Source organism: Lycium barbarum, chromosome 6, assembly GCF_019175385.1.
Source record: "Lycium barbarum isolate Lr01 chromosome 6, ASM1917538v2, whole genome shotgun sequence".
NCBI lineage: Eukaryota > Viridiplantae > Streptophyta > Magnoliopsida > Solanales > Solanaceae > Lycium > Lycium barbarum.
The window spans coordinates 93,286,061-93,305,347 of NC_083342.1; the positions used below are offsets into that span (position 1 = coordinate 93,286,061).

General features: G+C 37.2%; 1 protein-coding gene across 2 annotated transcripts; it reads right to left on the reverse strand.

The window, feature by feature from the left end:
* Nucleotides 1-507: 507 nt before the first annotated feature.
* On the reverse strand, nucleotides 508-17,811 carry LOC132644847 (protein CHROMATIN REMODELING 24). 2 transcript variants are annotated; one of them, XM_060361486.1, is made up of 28 exons: nucleotides 17,642-17,811; nucleotides 17,462-17,566; nucleotides 17,297-17,383; nucleotides 17,121-17,222; nucleotides 16,398-16,490; nucleotides 15,570-15,692; nucleotides 15,344-15,430; nucleotides 15,155-15,241; nucleotides 14,157-15,031; nucleotides 13,924-14,054; nucleotides 13,771-13,825; nucleotides 13,214-13,333; nucleotides 12,404-12,511; nucleotides 12,225-12,280; nucleotides 12,054-12,144; nucleotides 6,643-6,777; nucleotides 6,459-6,536; nucleotides 4,956-5,162; nucleotides 4,801-4,872; nucleotides 4,593-4,673; nucleotides 4,399-4,517; nucleotides 3,005-3,116; nucleotides 2,141-2,209; nucleotides 1,949-2,046; nucleotides 1,662-1,790; nucleotides 1,364-1,432; nucleotides 1,154-1,280; nucleotides 508-914 (listed from the first exon to the last, which is right to left on the reverse strand). In XM_060361486.1, the coding sequence occupies exons 1-28, from the start codon at nucleotides 17,718-17,720 to the stop codon at nucleotides 753-755; spliced, it is 3,657 nt and encodes a 1,218-aa protein (XP_060217469.1). In that variant the 5' UTR covers nucleotides 17,721-17,811; the 3' UTR covers nucleotides 508-752. The 2 variants fall into 2 exon arrangements, with proteins under 2 accessions (XP_060217469.1, XP_060217470.1); XM_060361487.1 differs by lacking the exons at nucleotides 16,398-16,490; nucleotides 17,121-17,222; nucleotides 17,297-17,383; nucleotides 17,462-17,566; nucleotides 17,642-17,811 and adding an exon at nucleotides 15,819-15,921.
* Nucleotides 17,812-19,287: the final 1,476 nt, after the last annotated feature.

Genomic DNA, 19,287 nt, shown 5'->3' on the forward strand with positions numbered 1-19,287 from the left:
AATTATCTTAACAATAGATGTCTCTTAAGTCAGAATGTTTTCAAGTAGTGAAAATATGTTGAGGTAAAAACAGGTGTGAAGACATGTATTTACAAGCTAAGAAATCATCTAAGAATTTAAATAGTTGAAACTTTAGAAAATGAGAAGTTGGAAAACGTAAATTATTTTACATAAATCCACCAAAAGAACGTGCCCCTTTATTGCTCTCACATTTAGATCACATAATTGTATTTTGGATAACTCTACCATTTAAGTGCTTTAAAGAATGATGAATATAATAATAATATGTAAGAGGAGAGGCACATAAAAAATGAAAAAAATGAAAAAAATTGTCAAAAAAAGAAGAAAAAAGATAAATAGAAATGAAGGTCATAAAGAAATGTCACATCACCTTGTCTATGCCAAGCTTTATATTATATATAGATTTCCTCTAATCTAAAATTAGTCGCATTTGCCCAAGTGGTAAACAAGTATCAAACTGAAATAACGAGGTTAACTCGGGCGGGGAGACAAGAACCTATATTGTGCTTCAATTAACCAGATGAAACAAAAGTGTTAACCAACTGAAATTAAATCTCTATAACTAAATACCGATGAGTGCAAGAGATGGAATGCACTAATTACATACTACAATTTGAAGTTTGTACCCAAAAGAAAACAGGAGCCCACGTTGCAAGATTGTAGCGAAAAAGGCTCCCACAGTCCAACTTTGAAGTGTCAAAAATTATCATAATTCATATGGACAGCAATATTTACACATTTACAGCCCTGTGGAATTGTCCAGATATGTCATCCAAGTCAATGATTTCTTCCTTGTTTTCTTTTTCCGTTCTAAGAATCTCCAGCTCCTTGTGCAGTTCAGCAATTTGCCTTTGTATCCTCAGCCCTTTATCAGGTAACTTGGAGATCATTTCCTGAGAAGATAAGATGAAATGAGATATACTACCCCAAGAACTTTCCAATAGAAACACAGCTTATAAAAGACTTCCTAAGATTGGAGTATTTTTTTTCTCCAAGAACTCAGATTAATACATACAAAAGTTACATCGAACTGTCCTAATATTGAGTCTACTTTTTTGTAATATGGTTCTCTTCCTCTTTCACACGATTTAGACTATCATATAAGAATTCATTATGAGCTTCATCAATATACCTTGTTCGCAAAAATTTGATAAAGCCGCCTGATTTTGTCCTTGATCTCAGCTTCTGTAGGACCAATTCTTGTAGGTACAGACTTCACCTGCGATTTCACATCCTTTGGCTTGAAAGCGTACTGCCCCCTGGAAGAAGAATTGATTTCTAAGAATTAAATTAAAAGCCAATATATAGAGCTGCAGTTAATAATCGAAGTTTATAGTCATACGCATCAACAGCACGTTCAACTGATGAGTGCGAGGATGAGTTCCCAACGAATGTCATCCTCTCTCTTGCACTGCACGCAAGTAGAAAACAAAAACTCTTAAATAGTGATGGTAACAAGAAAATGATTTGTCTTGTCCAGTTTGTCATTCATAAATTGTAAAACCTTCAATGTATATTAATATAATCTAGAAAATGCAGCTATTGAACTAGTTGTTCGTGCCATTCTTCTGTTGCCTCAACAGCTTCTAAAGAAACGGACACACTGATGCATGCTTAGCACCAGGGTTTTATGATCTTACATTTTTACTTCGTCCTCATCTTGGACAGCTGTCACGGGCGCTGTCTTTGAGAAAAGCAAACTATGGCTACTAACTCCAGCTATACCCAGCGTCTCCAAAAACTTCACATGGGCCTTCAAAGCATCTTCCCTGCAGCAAAATGAGTATATCATTGTAAAAACTAGTTGATAGCAAAAGTACCACTTAAATAGATTAAGAGGCACAAGCCCCCAGAAACAATCTGAAATCCTATCAAACCTCAACAACAAAACAATCACTCAAAATTATATGAGATACAAATACATTACATTTTGTGCTCATGATCATGCTCTTCATTCAACTGCTTTCGAGTGAGTGATATGTCGAAACCACCATCTTTAGGAAGGCTGAAAAGTTCCCTAAGATCCTGAAAAGTTGACCACACAAGCCGATCAAAGCATTTAATTTCGGCAGCTAGATAAACCAGATATAACTTTTAGATTATCCACCTAACCATATACCTGTTGACTAAAATAACGGATCTGTTCTTTGTGCTCAGTTGCTGTCTTGAACAATCCCCCCTTGTATACCTGTACCGTAGGTATTAATATATGAAAACACAGATGGGAAATAAATCTCATCTTCTTCGAAATGTGCATTACAGAGTAGATAAATTAACAAAACAATTGCCTTCTGCCAAAGGATGTGGCCTCACAGATTAATAAAGTTGTTGAAGTTTCTAAAAAGCAAGGTCAGATCCTCAAATTGAGAACTTCTACGTTTATCACTTATTCCGAATTGCCTTTGCTCCTGATCTTAGAAGTAACTTGAATATAAGTCAAGAGAACAAATGGAATTAAAAGTTTAAAATGAGTTTAGATTCACAATAGTTGAGATCCATTGATAAGTCGGAAAATATTATGTAGAATACTTCATAAGATATTCTATGCTTAAATTTTAGCAGAATAATGACCTGTACTATTGAACATAAAAAGTAATTACTTATGTTATGCATAGACTAAAAGTTTCAAAAACTCAAGCCCCACTTTTGTGAACAACCATTTCAGTAAGAATTTCTCTTCGCAGCTCATTTCACGCGTATAAAAAAGCAGGTCTTTGATTTAGAGTTCTTAATGACAAAAGGACCATGCAGTTAGCTACAGCGACTATAATGTTAGCCTACACTCCATCAGAATAGGCATTAGTGTAGTAGGTAGTAGCATCAGAGAATGGTTACCATACTTCTCAAGATAGCCAACCATAATAAGCATTTAACAGTTGATGCATTAAATATTTAGGGTCACAATTATTGAAGATCACTGATTCATCATTAACGTATTGCATCTTTATCACAACTCAGTCAAGCGTAAATACAAAATATGTACCTGTTTCCTGTAAATTTTCTCTTCAACTGTGCCACAAGTCATCAATCTATAAACAACAACATCCTTCATCTGCCCAATTCTGTAGGCGCGGTCAACACTTTGGTTATCCGTGCTGCAAGGTTGAAAGTAAATGGCTATTATTTAATCCCTAACAAAAAATTAAGACTATGGGAAAACAGAAAGAAGAAGAAGCACTTTACAGCAAGCACTTAGATAGCTATTACAGGCCTGGTACAATAATTAGTAGCAGAATATGGAGCAACATTGTCTTCCAAACAATGTGCATCCTGGATTTAACAAATAATAACACAAATAGAGGAAAGATATCAAGTGTCATTTGGATCAATGTGGTCAAATGAGATCTCCTATTGGTAAGTGCATTTGATTGTGACTACATCCTCACCTTACAAGATAAATACAATCCCGAATGTCTAGGGGTGGGATTATAGCCATATTATTCGGAATTTGTTTTTTAGAAACTACTTTTCTATCCCCTGCTTGTCCCATGGTATGAGCAGTCCGAAGTAAACAAATCGATGTCCAAATTGAGATCAAAATGGTTTGACACTTTACTCCGGACCCCATCATTCTTTTCGAAAAAGGAGTATTCCTTCTTCCACTACTATTAACACAATATTAAAGTTAAATCTTAGATTCCATTCCCAGAGAAACACATTTATCTAAAAGGGCATGGAGGCAATAACACAGGACATGAAACTGAAGTATGAACACTCTTTTTCAGAAAAAAACATATTAAAAGAAGTGCAACCAAGTCACAATCAAAATCCAGCAATAATAACAAATAGTATCTATAATAAAGATAGCACACAGTTAAACAACCAGAACTCGTACTAATCATGGAAGACACTAGGAACATTGTCACAAAGAAGCTTTATTATCTGCATGTAGCCATTTAGTAATGTCTGGTAGACCATCCAAACCTTCCATTGAAGAATATTCCAGTTAGTGTGTGGCATAAGCGAGAGATAGTAATTGCTGGCTTATAATCTTACTAAAAAAGAAGGCACGGGATGACCAATTCTTCAACTAACATAATAACATCTATGCAATGAATAAATATGAAAAACAACTAAAATAGATTATGACATCACATCATAAACAATCCAGATATAGCAAATGGCATTCTTAATGGCGCCTTTTTTGACAAAGATGGTTTTGGGTACTGACATGTTTTGAGGATCTAACGAAAGAGGACCATTAAATTGGAAGAAGTTTGAAGACAGAGCCTTACTTGCATAATAAAAATATTACGTTTAAACAAAATTATAGGACATCATGAAATGGGAAGACTGAAACTTCTCTGGATAGTCTAAAACATTCATTTTATCCAACCAACTCTAAGAAGATATTAAAAAGGCATTCAAAGAATGTACCTTGGATTCCATGCTGGATCAACAACAATCACTCGATCTGCTTTTGTGAGAGTAAGACCTAGACCGCCAACTTGAGAAGTTAGAAGAAATATTGGAGCACCACGACCCTCTTGGAAATCCTATAAAATAGGCATAAATATCAGAATGTAAAATATTATGGAGGATTAATAATCAAGACCAAGGAGAAGACGAACATTAACAATCTTCAATCTGTCAGTAGCTTTGGTGGTTCCATCTATCCTCATGAACTGGAAACCATTGGATATTAAAGCATCCTGGGGAAAATTAAGTGATTGAATACAGATTAGAGTAACAAAAATTTAAAAAGTCATGCAAAAAAAATATGCAAGTATTAACATATGCAGGTCATGTGGAAAACCAAGATATGAACATGACAATAACCTGGAGTAGATTAAGCATCTTGCGTGTTTGAGAAAAGATAAGCACATTGTGCCCACCGGGAATCAAATTGTCCTGTATGAAGAAGCATTTGAATTACAAAGACAAGCTATTATCAAGGTAGGTAGAACATAACACTTCTGTTGTTGACATCTCACCAATAAAGCCAGTATAAATGTTATCTTGCAGGACACATCATGGTTCACTTCCTCGTCAAGTTTCTCAGTGACATTTGCCATTTGCATAACCAATCTCTCTGCCACAGCACGGTCATCCTGGTTTGATGTTGAATCCATCTCTTCCAAAACTTCTTCTGCTGCCCTCTTTGTTAGTAGTAGCGGATGGTCGCATATTTTCTTCAAGATCTGTTCCATATAAATTGAGTGTCATTTGACAAAAATACATGAATATGCCTTCTGCAAAACTAAGAAATAAAAGCTACAAGCTTGCTTTGAGCCAGACTACAGAATGAACATTAAATTACAAAGATAGATCACCACCCTCAATTTTGAAAGATTAGGGAAGTTACGTGTAGATTTTCAAATAATGAGTTTACTTCCTACAGCCACACAAACAACATTCAAGAAACATCAATGCTACACCAATGTATCTTGTTTATAATTTAGTCTGATTCTACTACAAATGCCCCTAGCAATGATAATAAGACTAAGCTAAGTTTAAGAACAAGCCCAGCATCCTTCAATGAAGCCTAGTCGAGCCCAAGAAAAATATATATACATATATATGTGTGTGTGTATATATATATATATGTATTTATGCAGGTGAAAGGAATAGAGATATACCTAGAGAAGAAAGAAAAGAGAACAATGGAAAAGGTAAAGCGATTCGGATCTTTGAAATTCATGTATTACAAATTGAGAAGTACCATGAAACTGGAGTAGGGATATAAACAACCAGAACATTTGTTGGGGATGAAGAGATGCGTCAACAAACCTTTTGCAGTCCCAATTTCAAGTCCCCTAAGTGTTAAGATCAGCGATTCTCTGTCTCACTCTTTCTCTTGATAAAGGATAGAGTAACTAGTCTGACCTGCCTTCTCATTTTGATTTTGTATTGCAGCTATGAATTTTGACCCCAAAATCTGGCTTCTAAAAGGGGATTACAGGTATATGTGTCTCCAACCAATTATTCAAATTAGAGCTGTTCCCTAACAGCTCAGCTGTGTTTCTTATTATGCTTCTTCTACAGAATTTCTCATCTTCAAGTTGTGAAGAATGACAGTCGGCGATGGATAGAAACTGAAATACCATGTTATGCTTGCAAAGTAATTCTTTTAGAATAGTAACTTCAAATTTTATGTTACCAGTTTCAAAAAAAAAAAAAAATAGTAACTTCAAATTTTTGATCTGTTCTTTTACAAGAGAAAGAACAGTTGGAGATATGAATGCGGTGTTACCAACAAGAAAATAGGAAAACAAAAACTTGGTTTGGCGGCTGGGTACTTAATCTGGTGTTTCAAGGTCGTAGGTAAAAGTATTGCTGTGCTTAACATTCTTTATAAGCAATAGAGAGAGAGATGATATACATAAAGCAAATTCCAGATGAAAATATTACTACTGATCATGTTGCATATATCCACTAAACAAATGTGAAATAACCGGAGAGACTAGGCATATAAGAAAGTTCATCTGGAACATTACAGTAAGTGCAGCCAGTGGGGAGCTATCAAAGGCTGAGAGGACGATCTCACTCTTCAAGAAAGCTGTGTAGAGTTGCCGCTGAACAACGCAGTAAGGTACAATATTAGGAACAAACTCCAAATAGTTTAGCAGAAACATAAGGCTAACAGAACAAGTTACATTGAGAGACAAATCAAACTTATACCTGACAATTCGTCAATTTAAGCCATACAATAATCTCATTTTTCTTGGAAAGTTTTGCGCTGGTCGAGGAATCATCAGAAAATACCTCACTCTTGAGACGTCGCAAAAAATATGGTTGAATGTGTTCCCTCAATTCCTGTATAACACACGATAACAAAATTTTAGTGGGACTAAGCATCTGCTACAAGCCAATAAGCCCACATGGATTTCAGAAATAGAGATAAAAAAAAAATGAAATCAAATATATATCACAAAGGCATATACTGACCCAATACCAGGTAATTACACGATTCATTAACCATATAATGCAATATTAATCTACAATATAGCACATATTAATATAAACATCCTTCCTATGGGTATTCTCATACATCGTGACAGAGCCAGAATCATGTATCTTTTTTTGAGTTTCCTTTCATGGATAAAATGCAAGTACCCTATGATTTAAGATCTGGTATTTCTTGGAGAACCAAAATATATTTTGATTAATTGGCATTTTATTCGTGAAAAAGATCCAGTCTAGACTGATCTTGAGCGAGGTTTTTAGTTCAAATGAAGACAGATAAGCTCACCAAGGCATTTCGACGTCTGAGAAACAAGCATAAATGTGGAAAGCTTAAGAACCTATGACATATATGCTCCAGCTTTTGAGGGAGTGTCAAACTATGTTCAGATCAGTTCTACAGAATCCTGCAGAGTACTAAATAGGTGAAATTATTGGATCCTTATTGGATCAGTTCAGATCAGTTCTCTCTCCTCTGCTATCCAACGGTAAGATCTCCTCCCTCCCTCCCCCACCCCACCCCGTCAGGCGACCAGACCGCATCACTGTTCAGGTAACTCCGGCGACCAGGTAACACCGGCCACTTTTCCGGCCAGATTTACTTTTTTCTCTCTTCCCTTTTCTTCTTCTCCTCTCCTTTTTAGCTGCTTCTGGCGCTGCCAGAACACAGCTGCGTCATCGCCGGAGACTTTTTCCAGCACCATTTTCCGGCCAGCCCTCTTTTTCTCTCTCCTTTTTTCTTTTCTTGTTCTTTTTTTTCTCTCCCCCCCCCCCCCCCCCCTCTTCTCCTGTTTCAGGTCTCTGTGAGCAGAATTCCGGTAGTGAACAGTAACTCGGACGTTGAACAGTGTTTTCCGGCGGCGACCAGGTTCAGTTCAACTGGAGTTGGTACCTCCGGTTGCCATATCCATTATTTGTCCATACACTTGTAGTTACATTTTGCTAACTTTAGACTTTTGAATAATTTATTAGTTCATACTCATTTTCGTGGCTTTGCTTAGTGATGGTAGACTAGGGTCATGTTCTCGTTCGGGGACGGGGGCGAGGGTTAGGAGGGGTAAGTGGGTTAAAGGAGCATCTAGGTTGAGAGTAGGATCTTGGAACATTGGGACGTTAACGGGGAAGTCCATAGAGCTAGTTAAGATTCTTAAGAAAAGGAAGATTAATATAGCTTGTATCCAAGAGACCAAATGGGTAGGTCCTAAAGCTAAGGAGGTAGACGGGTATAAGCTGTGGTTCTCTGGTAGGTCGAAGTATAGAAATGGGGTGGGCATTTTAGTATATAGTGAATTAAGGGATCAGGTGGTAGAGGTTAGGAGAGCCACTGATAGGATGATGTCGATTAAGGTGGTCGTTGAAGGACTCACTTTGAACATTATTAGTGCATATGCGCCGCAAGCGGGCTTAGGCGACGAGGAGAAGAGGCGCTTTTGGGAGAATTTGGACGAATTAGTGGGAGGCATACCGCCTACTTAGAAGCTATTCGTGGGAGGTGATTTCAATGGACACATCGGGCCTATTTCGGGAGGTTATGATGATGTGCATGGAGGCTTTGGCTTCGGGGACAGGAACGGTGGAGGAGTCTCACTTTTGGATTTTGCAAGAGTTTTTGGGTTGGTGATAGCCAATTCGAGTTTCCCAAAGAAGGAGGAACACTTGGTAACCTTCCGTAGTTCGGTGGCTAAGACTCAGATAGACTTTTTACTCCTTAGGAAGGATGATAAAGGTCTGTGCAAAGATTGTAAGGTCATTCCGAGCGAATATCTTACAACCCGACATAAGCTCTTGGTGATGGATTTAGCGATCAAGATGACGAGGAAGAAGAGGATCGTGGAGGACCGACCTAGGATCAGATGGGGGAGTTTGACCACGATTAGTGCCCTGGAGATGGGAGAGAAATTGAAAGATATGGGGGCCTGGGATAGTAGTGGGGATGCGACCAGTATATGGGATAAGACGGCTAGTTGCATTAGGGTGGTAGCAAGGGAAGTGTTGGGGGTCTCGACAGGTAGTCGTGGTCAGCATCGAGGGGACTGGTGGTGGAATGGAGAAGTTCAAGGGAAGGTGAAAGCAAAGAAGGTGGCGTATGCGAAGTTGATAGAAAGCAAGGATGAGGTGGAGAAGTGGACGAATACAGAACTTTATAAGATGGCGAGGAAGGAGGCGAAGTTGGTGGTTTCGACGGCAAAAACGGCAGCTTTTGAACGCATGTATGCTGAACTAGAAGAGAAAGGAGGGGACCAGAAATTGTTCAGGCTAGCCAAGGCGAGGGAGAGAAAGGCACGTGATGTGGATCAAGTAAAGTGCATCAAGGACGAGCATGGAAAAGTATTGGTAGAGGAGACTCCCATTAGACGGAGATGGCAGTCATACTTCTACAAACTCTTGAATGAAGAAGGGGACAGAGACATTGTATTGGGAGATTTAGAACATACCGGAAGGCGTCACGATTTTGGGTATTGCAGGAGTATTAAGGTTGACGAGGTTAAGGGTGTTGTTCGTAGGATGCGCAGGGGAAAAGCGACCGGACCTGACGAGATTCCTGGGGAATTTTGGAAGAGCGCGGGCCCAGCAGGTTTGGAGTGGCTGGCTAGGTTGTTTAATGTCATCTTTAAGACGGCATTGATGCCCGAAGAATGGAGGGCGAGTGTAATGATCCCTCTATACAAGAATAAGGGAGATATCCAGAGTTGCAACAACTATAGAAGTATCAAGCTGCTAAGCCATACTATGAAAGTGTGGGAAAGGATGGTGGAGATGAGGGTAAGGAGAGGTGTGTCTATTTCAGAGAACCAGTTCGGATTCATGCCGTGACGCTCAACTACAGAAGCCATCCATCTTGTGAGAAGGTTGGTGGAGTAGTATAAGGAGAGGAAGAGGGACTTACATATGGTATTCATCGACCTAGAAAAGGCTTATCACAAAGTTCCAAGACAGATCCTATGGAAATGCTTGGAGGCTAAAAGTGTACCTGTGGCGTACATTAGGGTGATCAAGAACATGTATGAGGGAGCCAAAACCAGGGTAAGGACAGTAGGAGGAGACTCAGAGCACTTTCCAGTTGTGATGGGGTTGCATCAAAGATCAGCTCTTAGTCCGTTTTTATTTGCCTTGGTGATGGATGGATTGACACGGCAAATTCAAGGTGAGGTGCCATGGTGTATGCTTTTCGCCGACGACATAGTCCTGATCGACGAGACTCGTAGCGGAGTTAACGCTAAGCTGGAGGGTTGGAGACATACTCTGGAGTCTAAAGGGTTTAAGCTGAGTAGGACCAAGACAGAGTACTTGGAGTGTAAGTTCAGTGAAGCACCTCAGGAGGCTGGCTTGGAAGTGAGGCTTGGAACCCAGGCCATCCAGAAGAAAAGTAGTTTCAAGTACCTTGGGTCTATTGTGCAAGGCAGCGGGGAGATTGACGATGATGTCACACATCGTATTGGGGCAGGGTGGATGAAATGGAGGCTTGCTTCTGGAGTGCTATGTGACAAGAAAGTGCCACCAAAACATAAGGGCAAGTTCTACAAAGTGGTGGTTAGACCGACTATGTTGTATGGGGCGGAGTGTTGGCCAGTTAAAATCTCTCACGTTCAAAAGATGAAAGTTGCCGAGATGAGAATGTTGAGATGGATGTGTGGCCACACCAGGAGTGACAGGATTAGGAATGAGCATATTCGGGATAAGGTGGGGGTGGCCTCGGTGGAAGACAAGATGCGAGAAGCGAGATTAAGATGGTTTGGGCATGTGAAGAGGAGAGACACAGATGCCCCAGTGCGGAGGTGTGAGAGGTTGGCCTTGGATGGTTTCAGACGAGGTAGGGGTAGGCCGAAAAAGTATTGGGAAGAGGTAATTAGACACGACATGGCGCAATTACAGCTTACCGAGGACATGACCTTAGATAGGAGGGTTTGGAGGACCCAAATTAGGGTAGAAGGCTAGTAGATAGTCTCGTTTTCCGTTCTTATTAGTAGTCGCATTATCGCAATATAATTTCTTATGCTCAGATTTCTGCTATTATCTGTTATTTCCTGTGCTTTGATTATCCTGTGTTATCTGTGTCGCTTGCATTATTTCATTTCATATTGCTTTGAATCTCTTAACCTTATCTGACTTCTTTTTATGCTTTTATTGAGCCGAGGGTCTTTCGGAAACAGCCGTCCTACCTTGGTAGGAGTAAGGTCTGCGTACACTCTACCCTCCCCAGACCCCACGATGTGGGATTTCACTGGGTTGTTGTTGTTGTTGTTGTATTGGATCCTTGTATAAAAGATAACTCACCTTATAAGAATAAGGCAAAAACACCTATACAAGAAGCCATTTTGTGAAAAGTAAATTTCTCTCTTCTTTTTTCTCCTTTCATAGAGAGTAATTTAAAGAGAAAGAATGTGTTGAGTAGAAGTTGCTTTTATGTCCAAAAGTGACGAATATCAATTTGCACCACTCAGGCTTGACTGACCAGTTTAGCTGTTAAGCCAAAAACTGAGAAGAATGCTGGGTTGAATTTCTATATCCAATGTACATTCATCAAATGTAGAGTAAATCATTCAAGCTTGGGAAACCTGGCAAGAAATCATCTCAGACAAACCGCCATCACTGAGTTGTGTGTTGTACCACTCAACCAACTTCACAACTCCAGACGATTAACAAAGAACAAAAGCACAAATTTCATGTTACCAGTCTTAAAACAAAAAGCACAATTTTCCAGCCAATGTCACAGTATTACCAGACCCAGGAACCCCAACTTAACAGATTCCAGAATGCAACTCTAAAGCTTGAGAAGGCAAATGTCAATCAGCTATCTTCTCTGATGAATGCCAATCAGCTATCTAGCTTAATTATTTTTCTGATTTTGCTCAGAGGAGAGTTAAATGAAAAAGATGAAACTATTAATTAGCTTTGTCAAAAAAGACTTATAGTGTATTTACTTCTAAGAGCAACACCAATATTTATTCCAGAGTGAGAGGAAAGTTCTCAGAATAAATGAATATGCAGAGTAGTCGTCTTGCTTTAATGTTGTCTTATTGATTTCAACTGGTAGTATGAAATATATAAGCGTTCATGGTAATCGAGAAATATAAGCACACAGAAGAAACTAGCATATGCAGAGTATAAAAGATTGGGTTAGCAATTACCTTTGCAACTGCTGAGCCAATACGCTTGTCTCTGTCATAAGCATTTTTATCATTTCCACGAAGAATGAGATGCTCATATTTCTCTTTGAACCTTTAGACAAGAAGTAATATCATGTTATTCGAGCCCAGTGTTTTAATATAAGCAGAATGGATTTGAACATATTGGTATACCATTGTTTGTCACCCAGCAGCCCAGGGCAGCAGAAGTTGAATAGTGCCCATAACTCCTATTTGGGTAAGGAGGGTTAGAAATAAAGGAAAACAGAGCAAAACACAACATTAACTTGCTTCTATAATTTCAACTGACATCAAAGTGTGATAGACATCAAAAAACGTAAAAGTATAGACACCTTGAGGTTGTTCTGAAGAGGCGTGCCACTTATAATGATACGATGAGCACATGGAATCTCATGCAAACTTTTAGCCCTCTGAGTACTGGGATTCTTTATGAGATGACCCTGATAATTCAAAAACTCAAACTTTAAGAGGCTTATACATTCACACCTTGAAACTTGTAATAAATCCGCAAGGATATATATTTGCCATGCATGCATATAATCTTTCTTGTCAAAAGAAGAGGTTAACAATAAAAATCAAAGCTTTAAGACAAATGATTGAGATGCTTAACAATTCAAATCAAATTTAACACACAACACATTCAAAGTCAAGTAATAAGATTAGGGTTGAACACAACCTCCAAATACTCAGAGGTAGGTCATGACATATTTATATATTGCCTATGAACTTGCTGCAGCAGCAAGCAACTAGGGTCATAACTGGATGCACCCTTCCCAAGTTAATAGGTCTAGGAAGCTGGTCAAATCATGTTCTCGTAGAGCTATGATCATGCACCCATGGGAATTAGCATATAGTTTCAGATGGGTCGATTGTTGAACCGCATCAGATATGCAATGCACCAAACAAAAAGTCCTTTTGCACATAGCATAAGAGTTAAATTTCCCTATTTCGGATGTGTCTTTTCCTAAAAAGTGTCTACAAGAGATGATGTTTTACTTTGGAATTGAACTAAGATTTCTTAATGCGTATTCGTTCAACCACACCAATATGGAAGTAGTATCTCATTTCTGCTAATTAACTGATACAAAATGTCAATTGCCATGCATTGATATTAGAACAGTTAAATGGTAATCAAGAAGTACCTCATCAAGGATCATATAATCCCATGTCAACTCCTCGTCTCTGTCAACGTACTGATCACCACATAAATACTTTACATTATTTCTTACAATGTCGTATGTTGTGAGGAGAATGCCTTTGTCCTGCATAAATGAAAAAAAAAAACAAGTAGGGAAGAATTAACCATAGATTAGACATACCATAATACACAAATTAATATAACCCAGATTATGAAAGTCCATTGAAGCTTTAGATACTCAACAGTTAATATGTCGAGTCAACAACTCCAAACAAGCACCCACAATATATGAAATGCATGAAACTGTGTCAAAGACTCAGTTTCATACTAAAAGGTATAATCTAACAGAAAAGGAGAGAGGAAGAGAGAATTAAAGCAGATGCAAGTAGTAGACTCTTCTAATTCATTTTTGCATGCAGTCCCAACGAATTATATTATGATTAAGAAATTTCTATCTGCACAAGCAGTTGAAACATTAGCATGGAATGGAATCCCTATATTATATAGGCCCAGCATGAAACAAACTAAACGTGAAGCTTTACTGAGTATAGAAGATGGAACCTGAAGAACGTATTGAAGTTCATAATTCCGTAGTTTTGCACTAGTCGCAAAATATCTGCACCAAGAAAGTACCATGAACACTTACACATTTCATACTACCAGTTGAAGTCAAAGTTGAAATCAATAAGACAACATTAAAGAAAGACGACTTACTCCCTTATATTCTGAGAAAGCCCTACAGCAGTTAATTCCTTGATCCAATGGGGCAACAAAGTTTTGGGAGCAACAATCAACACCCTCTTTATCAACTTTGAATAAAATAAACCAGCTAAGTAGCCACATATCTAAAACATGGCAAAAGTAGAAAAAGTTAATTCAGAAATTATATTTTGGAAAACATTAATTTTGAAGATGGACGAAATACAAAATTAAGACCTTGACTTTACCTGCATGGTCTTCCCCAAACCCATATCATCTCCTAAAATACCACCCTTACCTAGACAGTGAAGAGACCAAAGCCACTTCAAACCATCACGCTGGTGGGGATACAACATTTTGGCAATTTTACCAGGTAACCCGTAATTGAACTTTGGTCCACTGAGAGTGTAAGTGTTATCCTCCTCTGAAACAAAATCATGTGAATCAAAGTCATCTGAATTTTTATGCTCATGTCTAGCCTTCCTGTTATGTCTTCCCGCTTGAGTGACAGCACTCTTGTCACCAACAACCACACAATCACCATCACTGTCATTACTGTCTCCTTCTTCCAGAAATTTGTAGGCAGAAAGAGAGTTCTTTATGGGCTGTGATTTTCCAACCATCTGCTTAACTTCTTTCCTCTTTGGTGCTCCAACAGAAGATCTTGAATCATTGAACTTCTGGACGACACAGTCGTTCTTAGATTCATCCCCCAAATCGACCTCCTTCAGACACTCCTTGTGAATTTCTCCTCCAATCCTAGACTCCTTGGTTGAATCTTCAGAAGAAGGTGAAAAAGAGGAACCAGCACTTTGGTATTCCGGAATTTCATTCTTCTTAGTCAGATCACTGGGCTTCGGCGCCCTTTTTTTCTCAATGGACAAAATCTCAAGTCTCGAACTTAAATCCTTCAGTATATCCCTTATTTCGTTCCCACAACCACCGTGTTCATTCTGAACTACATTTTTCACCTGGGGAGGAGGTGAATCAAAATCTGTTATCTCTGCAAGTCCGGACTCTTCATTATCCTTTGGCTTCATTTCCTCACTGTCATTGCTATCCTCTGAAATTTTGCAAAGGCGACGACGACCTTTGATCTTCACCTTAGTTATTTTCTCCTCTCCTATCAGACAATAGGCTCATCAGCATCAATGAAAATAATCAGAAGTGCACAAAAATTCTCAGCATACATCATATCACAGTTTTGGCACACAAGCATATTATTTCTCAAAGGGACAAACATTACCTTCATTTGATGTTTTCTCATAATCTTTCTGGCCTTTCTGAGAGAGTTCACAATTTTCATGCACATCTTTGGACTGTTCCATATCCACTGCAACATCGTTTACTGATTAATATCGAGACAGAAACATACTGGAAACCAGTCGAAATTAAACAGGGAGAGGACTATATAAATAAGTTTTAGTTTATCTACCAGACAGGGAAGAACTGTTATCATCAACTTTAGATAAAAGTGGGTCTTCTTTGGTTCCACTCATGGGTTGATCAATCTCCTTTTCCCCTACAAAAATTCAGATGTTCAAAAGAAAAAAAGGGTTGAGCAGCAGAACAAAGGAAAAACTGTAATAGAGACATAAGGAAGCACAAAATCCTATTTTCAGCACCAAAAAAAAAAAGGAATTTTAGAGACTAGTAATTACCAGAACAAGATGAGCTATCAAGATCACCAATTTCAGAGCAATGAGAATCAAAAGAATCCTCGGATGGTGGGTTACTTAATTCCTCTTGAATTCCATACTTGGGTTCATCAATCTCCTTTTCCCCTACACAATAATCATATCACTTAAGGTAATCATAGGAAATTATTTAACAAGCATTGATTGCTAACTAAATGGAAAATTATTTAACAAACATTGATTGCTAACTAAATGGAAAATTATTTAACAAACATTTGACTGCTAACTAAATGGTACTCCCTCCGGTTGTCCACTTAACCCCGTAAGAAATATTAATTTTGTGCAAAAGAGTGGGTATTTTTATTAAACTACTCTTAATTAAAATTTACATATTATTATTAGTTTGACACATAATTTGTTCACTTACAATAAGGGCAAGTTGGTATTTTTACTAAACTACTATTAATTAAAATTTACATATTATTATTAATTTGACACATATTTGATCACTTATAATAAGGGCAAATATGAAAAAGAATAAAATTAATTCCTTCTTGATTATGTAAGTGGTGGACACTTATTTTGATTCAAAATAAAAAAGCTAAATGTACACTTAGTATGAAGTGGAAGAAATAAATAACTTGTTATTATAGGTTTAATTTTTGCTGATGGTGTTAAAAAAAAAAAATTACACCATCATTATATATAACTTAAAATTGCATAAATGATAAATAGCATGTTATAATAAATTAAAATAGTATGGTACTAAAAATTTCTACTCCCATCAATGTAAATAATTTACTGCAAAAAGAATTGGAGATACACTAGTAATTATGAGTAATCAATCTTTACCGATTCCAGAGCACTGATAATCGAAAGAATCTTCGGGTTGATCACTTAATTCCTCTTGAATTTCATGCTTGGATTCATCAATCTCCTTTTCCTCTACCCAATATTTAAAAGGAATAAATAGAGATCTTAAAAATGGGCGTTTTAGCTCCTGTTTTAGACAATTTTCAAAATATACAGCCCAATGTCGCGTAGCTGAGTATACAATATTATATCTGGGAGGAAAGCATTATACACAATTTATCAACCTTATATAAAAGTGTATAATAGTATATAAAATGTTTATACGCAAATATAAGCTAAATTGGGTAAACAACTCAAAATATGAGCTATGTAGTGTAAATATTTTCTCCCAGTAGACATAGAGGTAATTTTCCCTAATTTTTAATCCTTGCAAAAAGGATTTGAGAACTGTAAAAGGAATTGGGGACACAATACCACAAGTAATTACGAGGAATCATTTAAGTAAAGAAAAAAATAGTTACAAGCAATCAATATTTACCGATTCCAGAGCACTGATAATAGAAAGAATCCTCAGTTTGACCACTTAATTCCTCTTGAATTTCATGCTTGGATTTATCAAACGCCTTTTCCCCTACACAATATTTAAACGAAAACAAATACAAATAGATAATTTTTTTTTAAAAAAGGGCGTTTTAGGTTTTTGACATAAAAAGTATTTAAAATTATGAACAGCGTCGGTTTAGAGTTAAGGGAGAAGAATACCAAAAGGAGAAGATTTAGCAGAGAAATTAGGAACGGCGTCGTTCTCAAAATCACTACTAATAGTGTTAATCTGTGATTGATCATCAATCTCTTCTTCGTCTCCTATACCATTTGAAGAATAAAATAAGCTTTTGAACAAGGAAAAATAATTCGGAAAATAGGTTAAAAGAGGGTACCAGAAGTAGCAGGTTCGGGGCTGAAATCAGCAATCCCAGAGAAATTAGGAACGGCGTCGTTTCCTATATCATTTGCAGAAAATCGAACTACACCCACACACACCAAAAAAAAATCAGGAAAAAACATAGAGTTAGTAGAAAAATAAGGGGGTAAAAGAAGAATACCGGGAGAAGGAGAAGAATCGGAATCATCTAAGGTAAAAGAGAAGGTGGGAACGGCGACGTGATTTTGATTGAAATGTGGCCTAGCTTCCAATTTTGTCATATCATCTACATAAAATAATGAGTAATAATGGGTTAAAAGAAATTTACTAGAAAATAGAAGATGAAGGTAGAAGTAGTTACCAGGAGGGGGTTTAGAATGGGAAGCAGAAAGGTTAATGAGAAGGCGTTGATTAAGGCTTCGAGGTTGCTGCTGCCACATTTTGCTGTGACTAGTAGTTGAAGCAGTGAGTTTCTGCACAGTGAAGAGAATGCGAGTTACCCTGCCTCTTATTCCCGCTTTCGGGGACTCTTTTGAATTTCAAAAACTCCCCTCTACTTTGAAAAAAAAAAACTAAAAATATCCTCCGAACTTATTTTGGATCAAAAATACCCTCTCATCCTTAAAGTTTTCAAATATACCCATGTCTTGACGGAAATTATCCCCCAAAATAACCCGAAATTATTTTTTAAACTTGTTCCATCATTTAAACCTGACCTAACTAAATAATAACCCATAAGATCTCTTTATTCCCCCAATTCCCTCAAGCTTCAAACCTACGTATTGGGGGAATAAAGGAATCCTATGGGTTATTATTTAGTTGAGCCGAGTTTAAATGATGGAACGGGTTTAAAAATAATTTCGGGTTATTTTGGGGGATAATTTCTGTCAAGACAGGGGTATATTTGAAAACTTTAAGGATGAGAGGGGTATTTTTGACCCAAAATAAGTTCGGAGGATATTTTTAGCCCTTTTTCCAAAGTAGAGGGGTATTTTTGACCCTTTTCCCAACCTAAATTGTCTAATAGCCTCTTTGGTCATATTTTTAAAATCTGCTTAATTTTGAAAATATGATTTTAGTAGCACTTTGTGTTTGTTTAATCAATTTGAAAATTACTTTTGTCAATATTCCCTTTGGTCAAAAAGAAGTGTCCACTTAGCCTTATTTTTTTGTTCAAAAAAAAATTATTCATTTATCAAATTAAGAAAGAACTAACCTTATTTTTTCAGATTTGCCCTTACTAAGCGTTAAGTGACCAAATTTCAATACCTATTTAATTATGGGTAATTTAGTAAAATTACCTATTTTTGTCTAGGAGTTTGTATTTTCTTAATAGGTGTGCAAATAGCTAAGTGGACACTCTTTTTTAACCGAAGCGAGTATTACACTAGGAATTTGTGTTTGACCAAGATTTCCCTAAGTGCTTATGGAAAAAGCTATTTTTTCATCTTTTGAAAAACAGCTTACGTTGCTACTCAAATGCACTTACTTTTTCCTAAAATCTTGGTCAAATTACGTAAATACTTTTGGTCAATTCTCTAATATACATAAATACTTTTGGCTTCCCAAAAATTTGAGGTCAAAATAACGCATTAATATACTGGGCTATACTGTTATCTCTGACATAACACAGTCAAATGGGCGCACTCCGTACTTAATTTGACTTGACGTAACGTTGCAAGACACACTAATTGCATGCCTTATATGATTCAAAACCTTATCTAATAAAGATTTTGTATGAAAGGAAAACACAGTTTCTAAGTTTCATCCAATTTCTGTATTTTACACAAATTCTAAGCTTCATCCAACTTTTGCATTTTGTACTCCTAAATTAGTCAAAAAATGAAAGATGTTCCAAAAATTAGGGTTTCTTTATTCAGGGATGGAGAAATTATATTCGAGGAAAATAGTTTGCGTTATGGCTCTCCCCTAAAATACCATGTTAAGTTTTCACTTAACTTAAAATTCTTAAAACTACTCCAAGTCTTGTATAATAGACTATAAGTG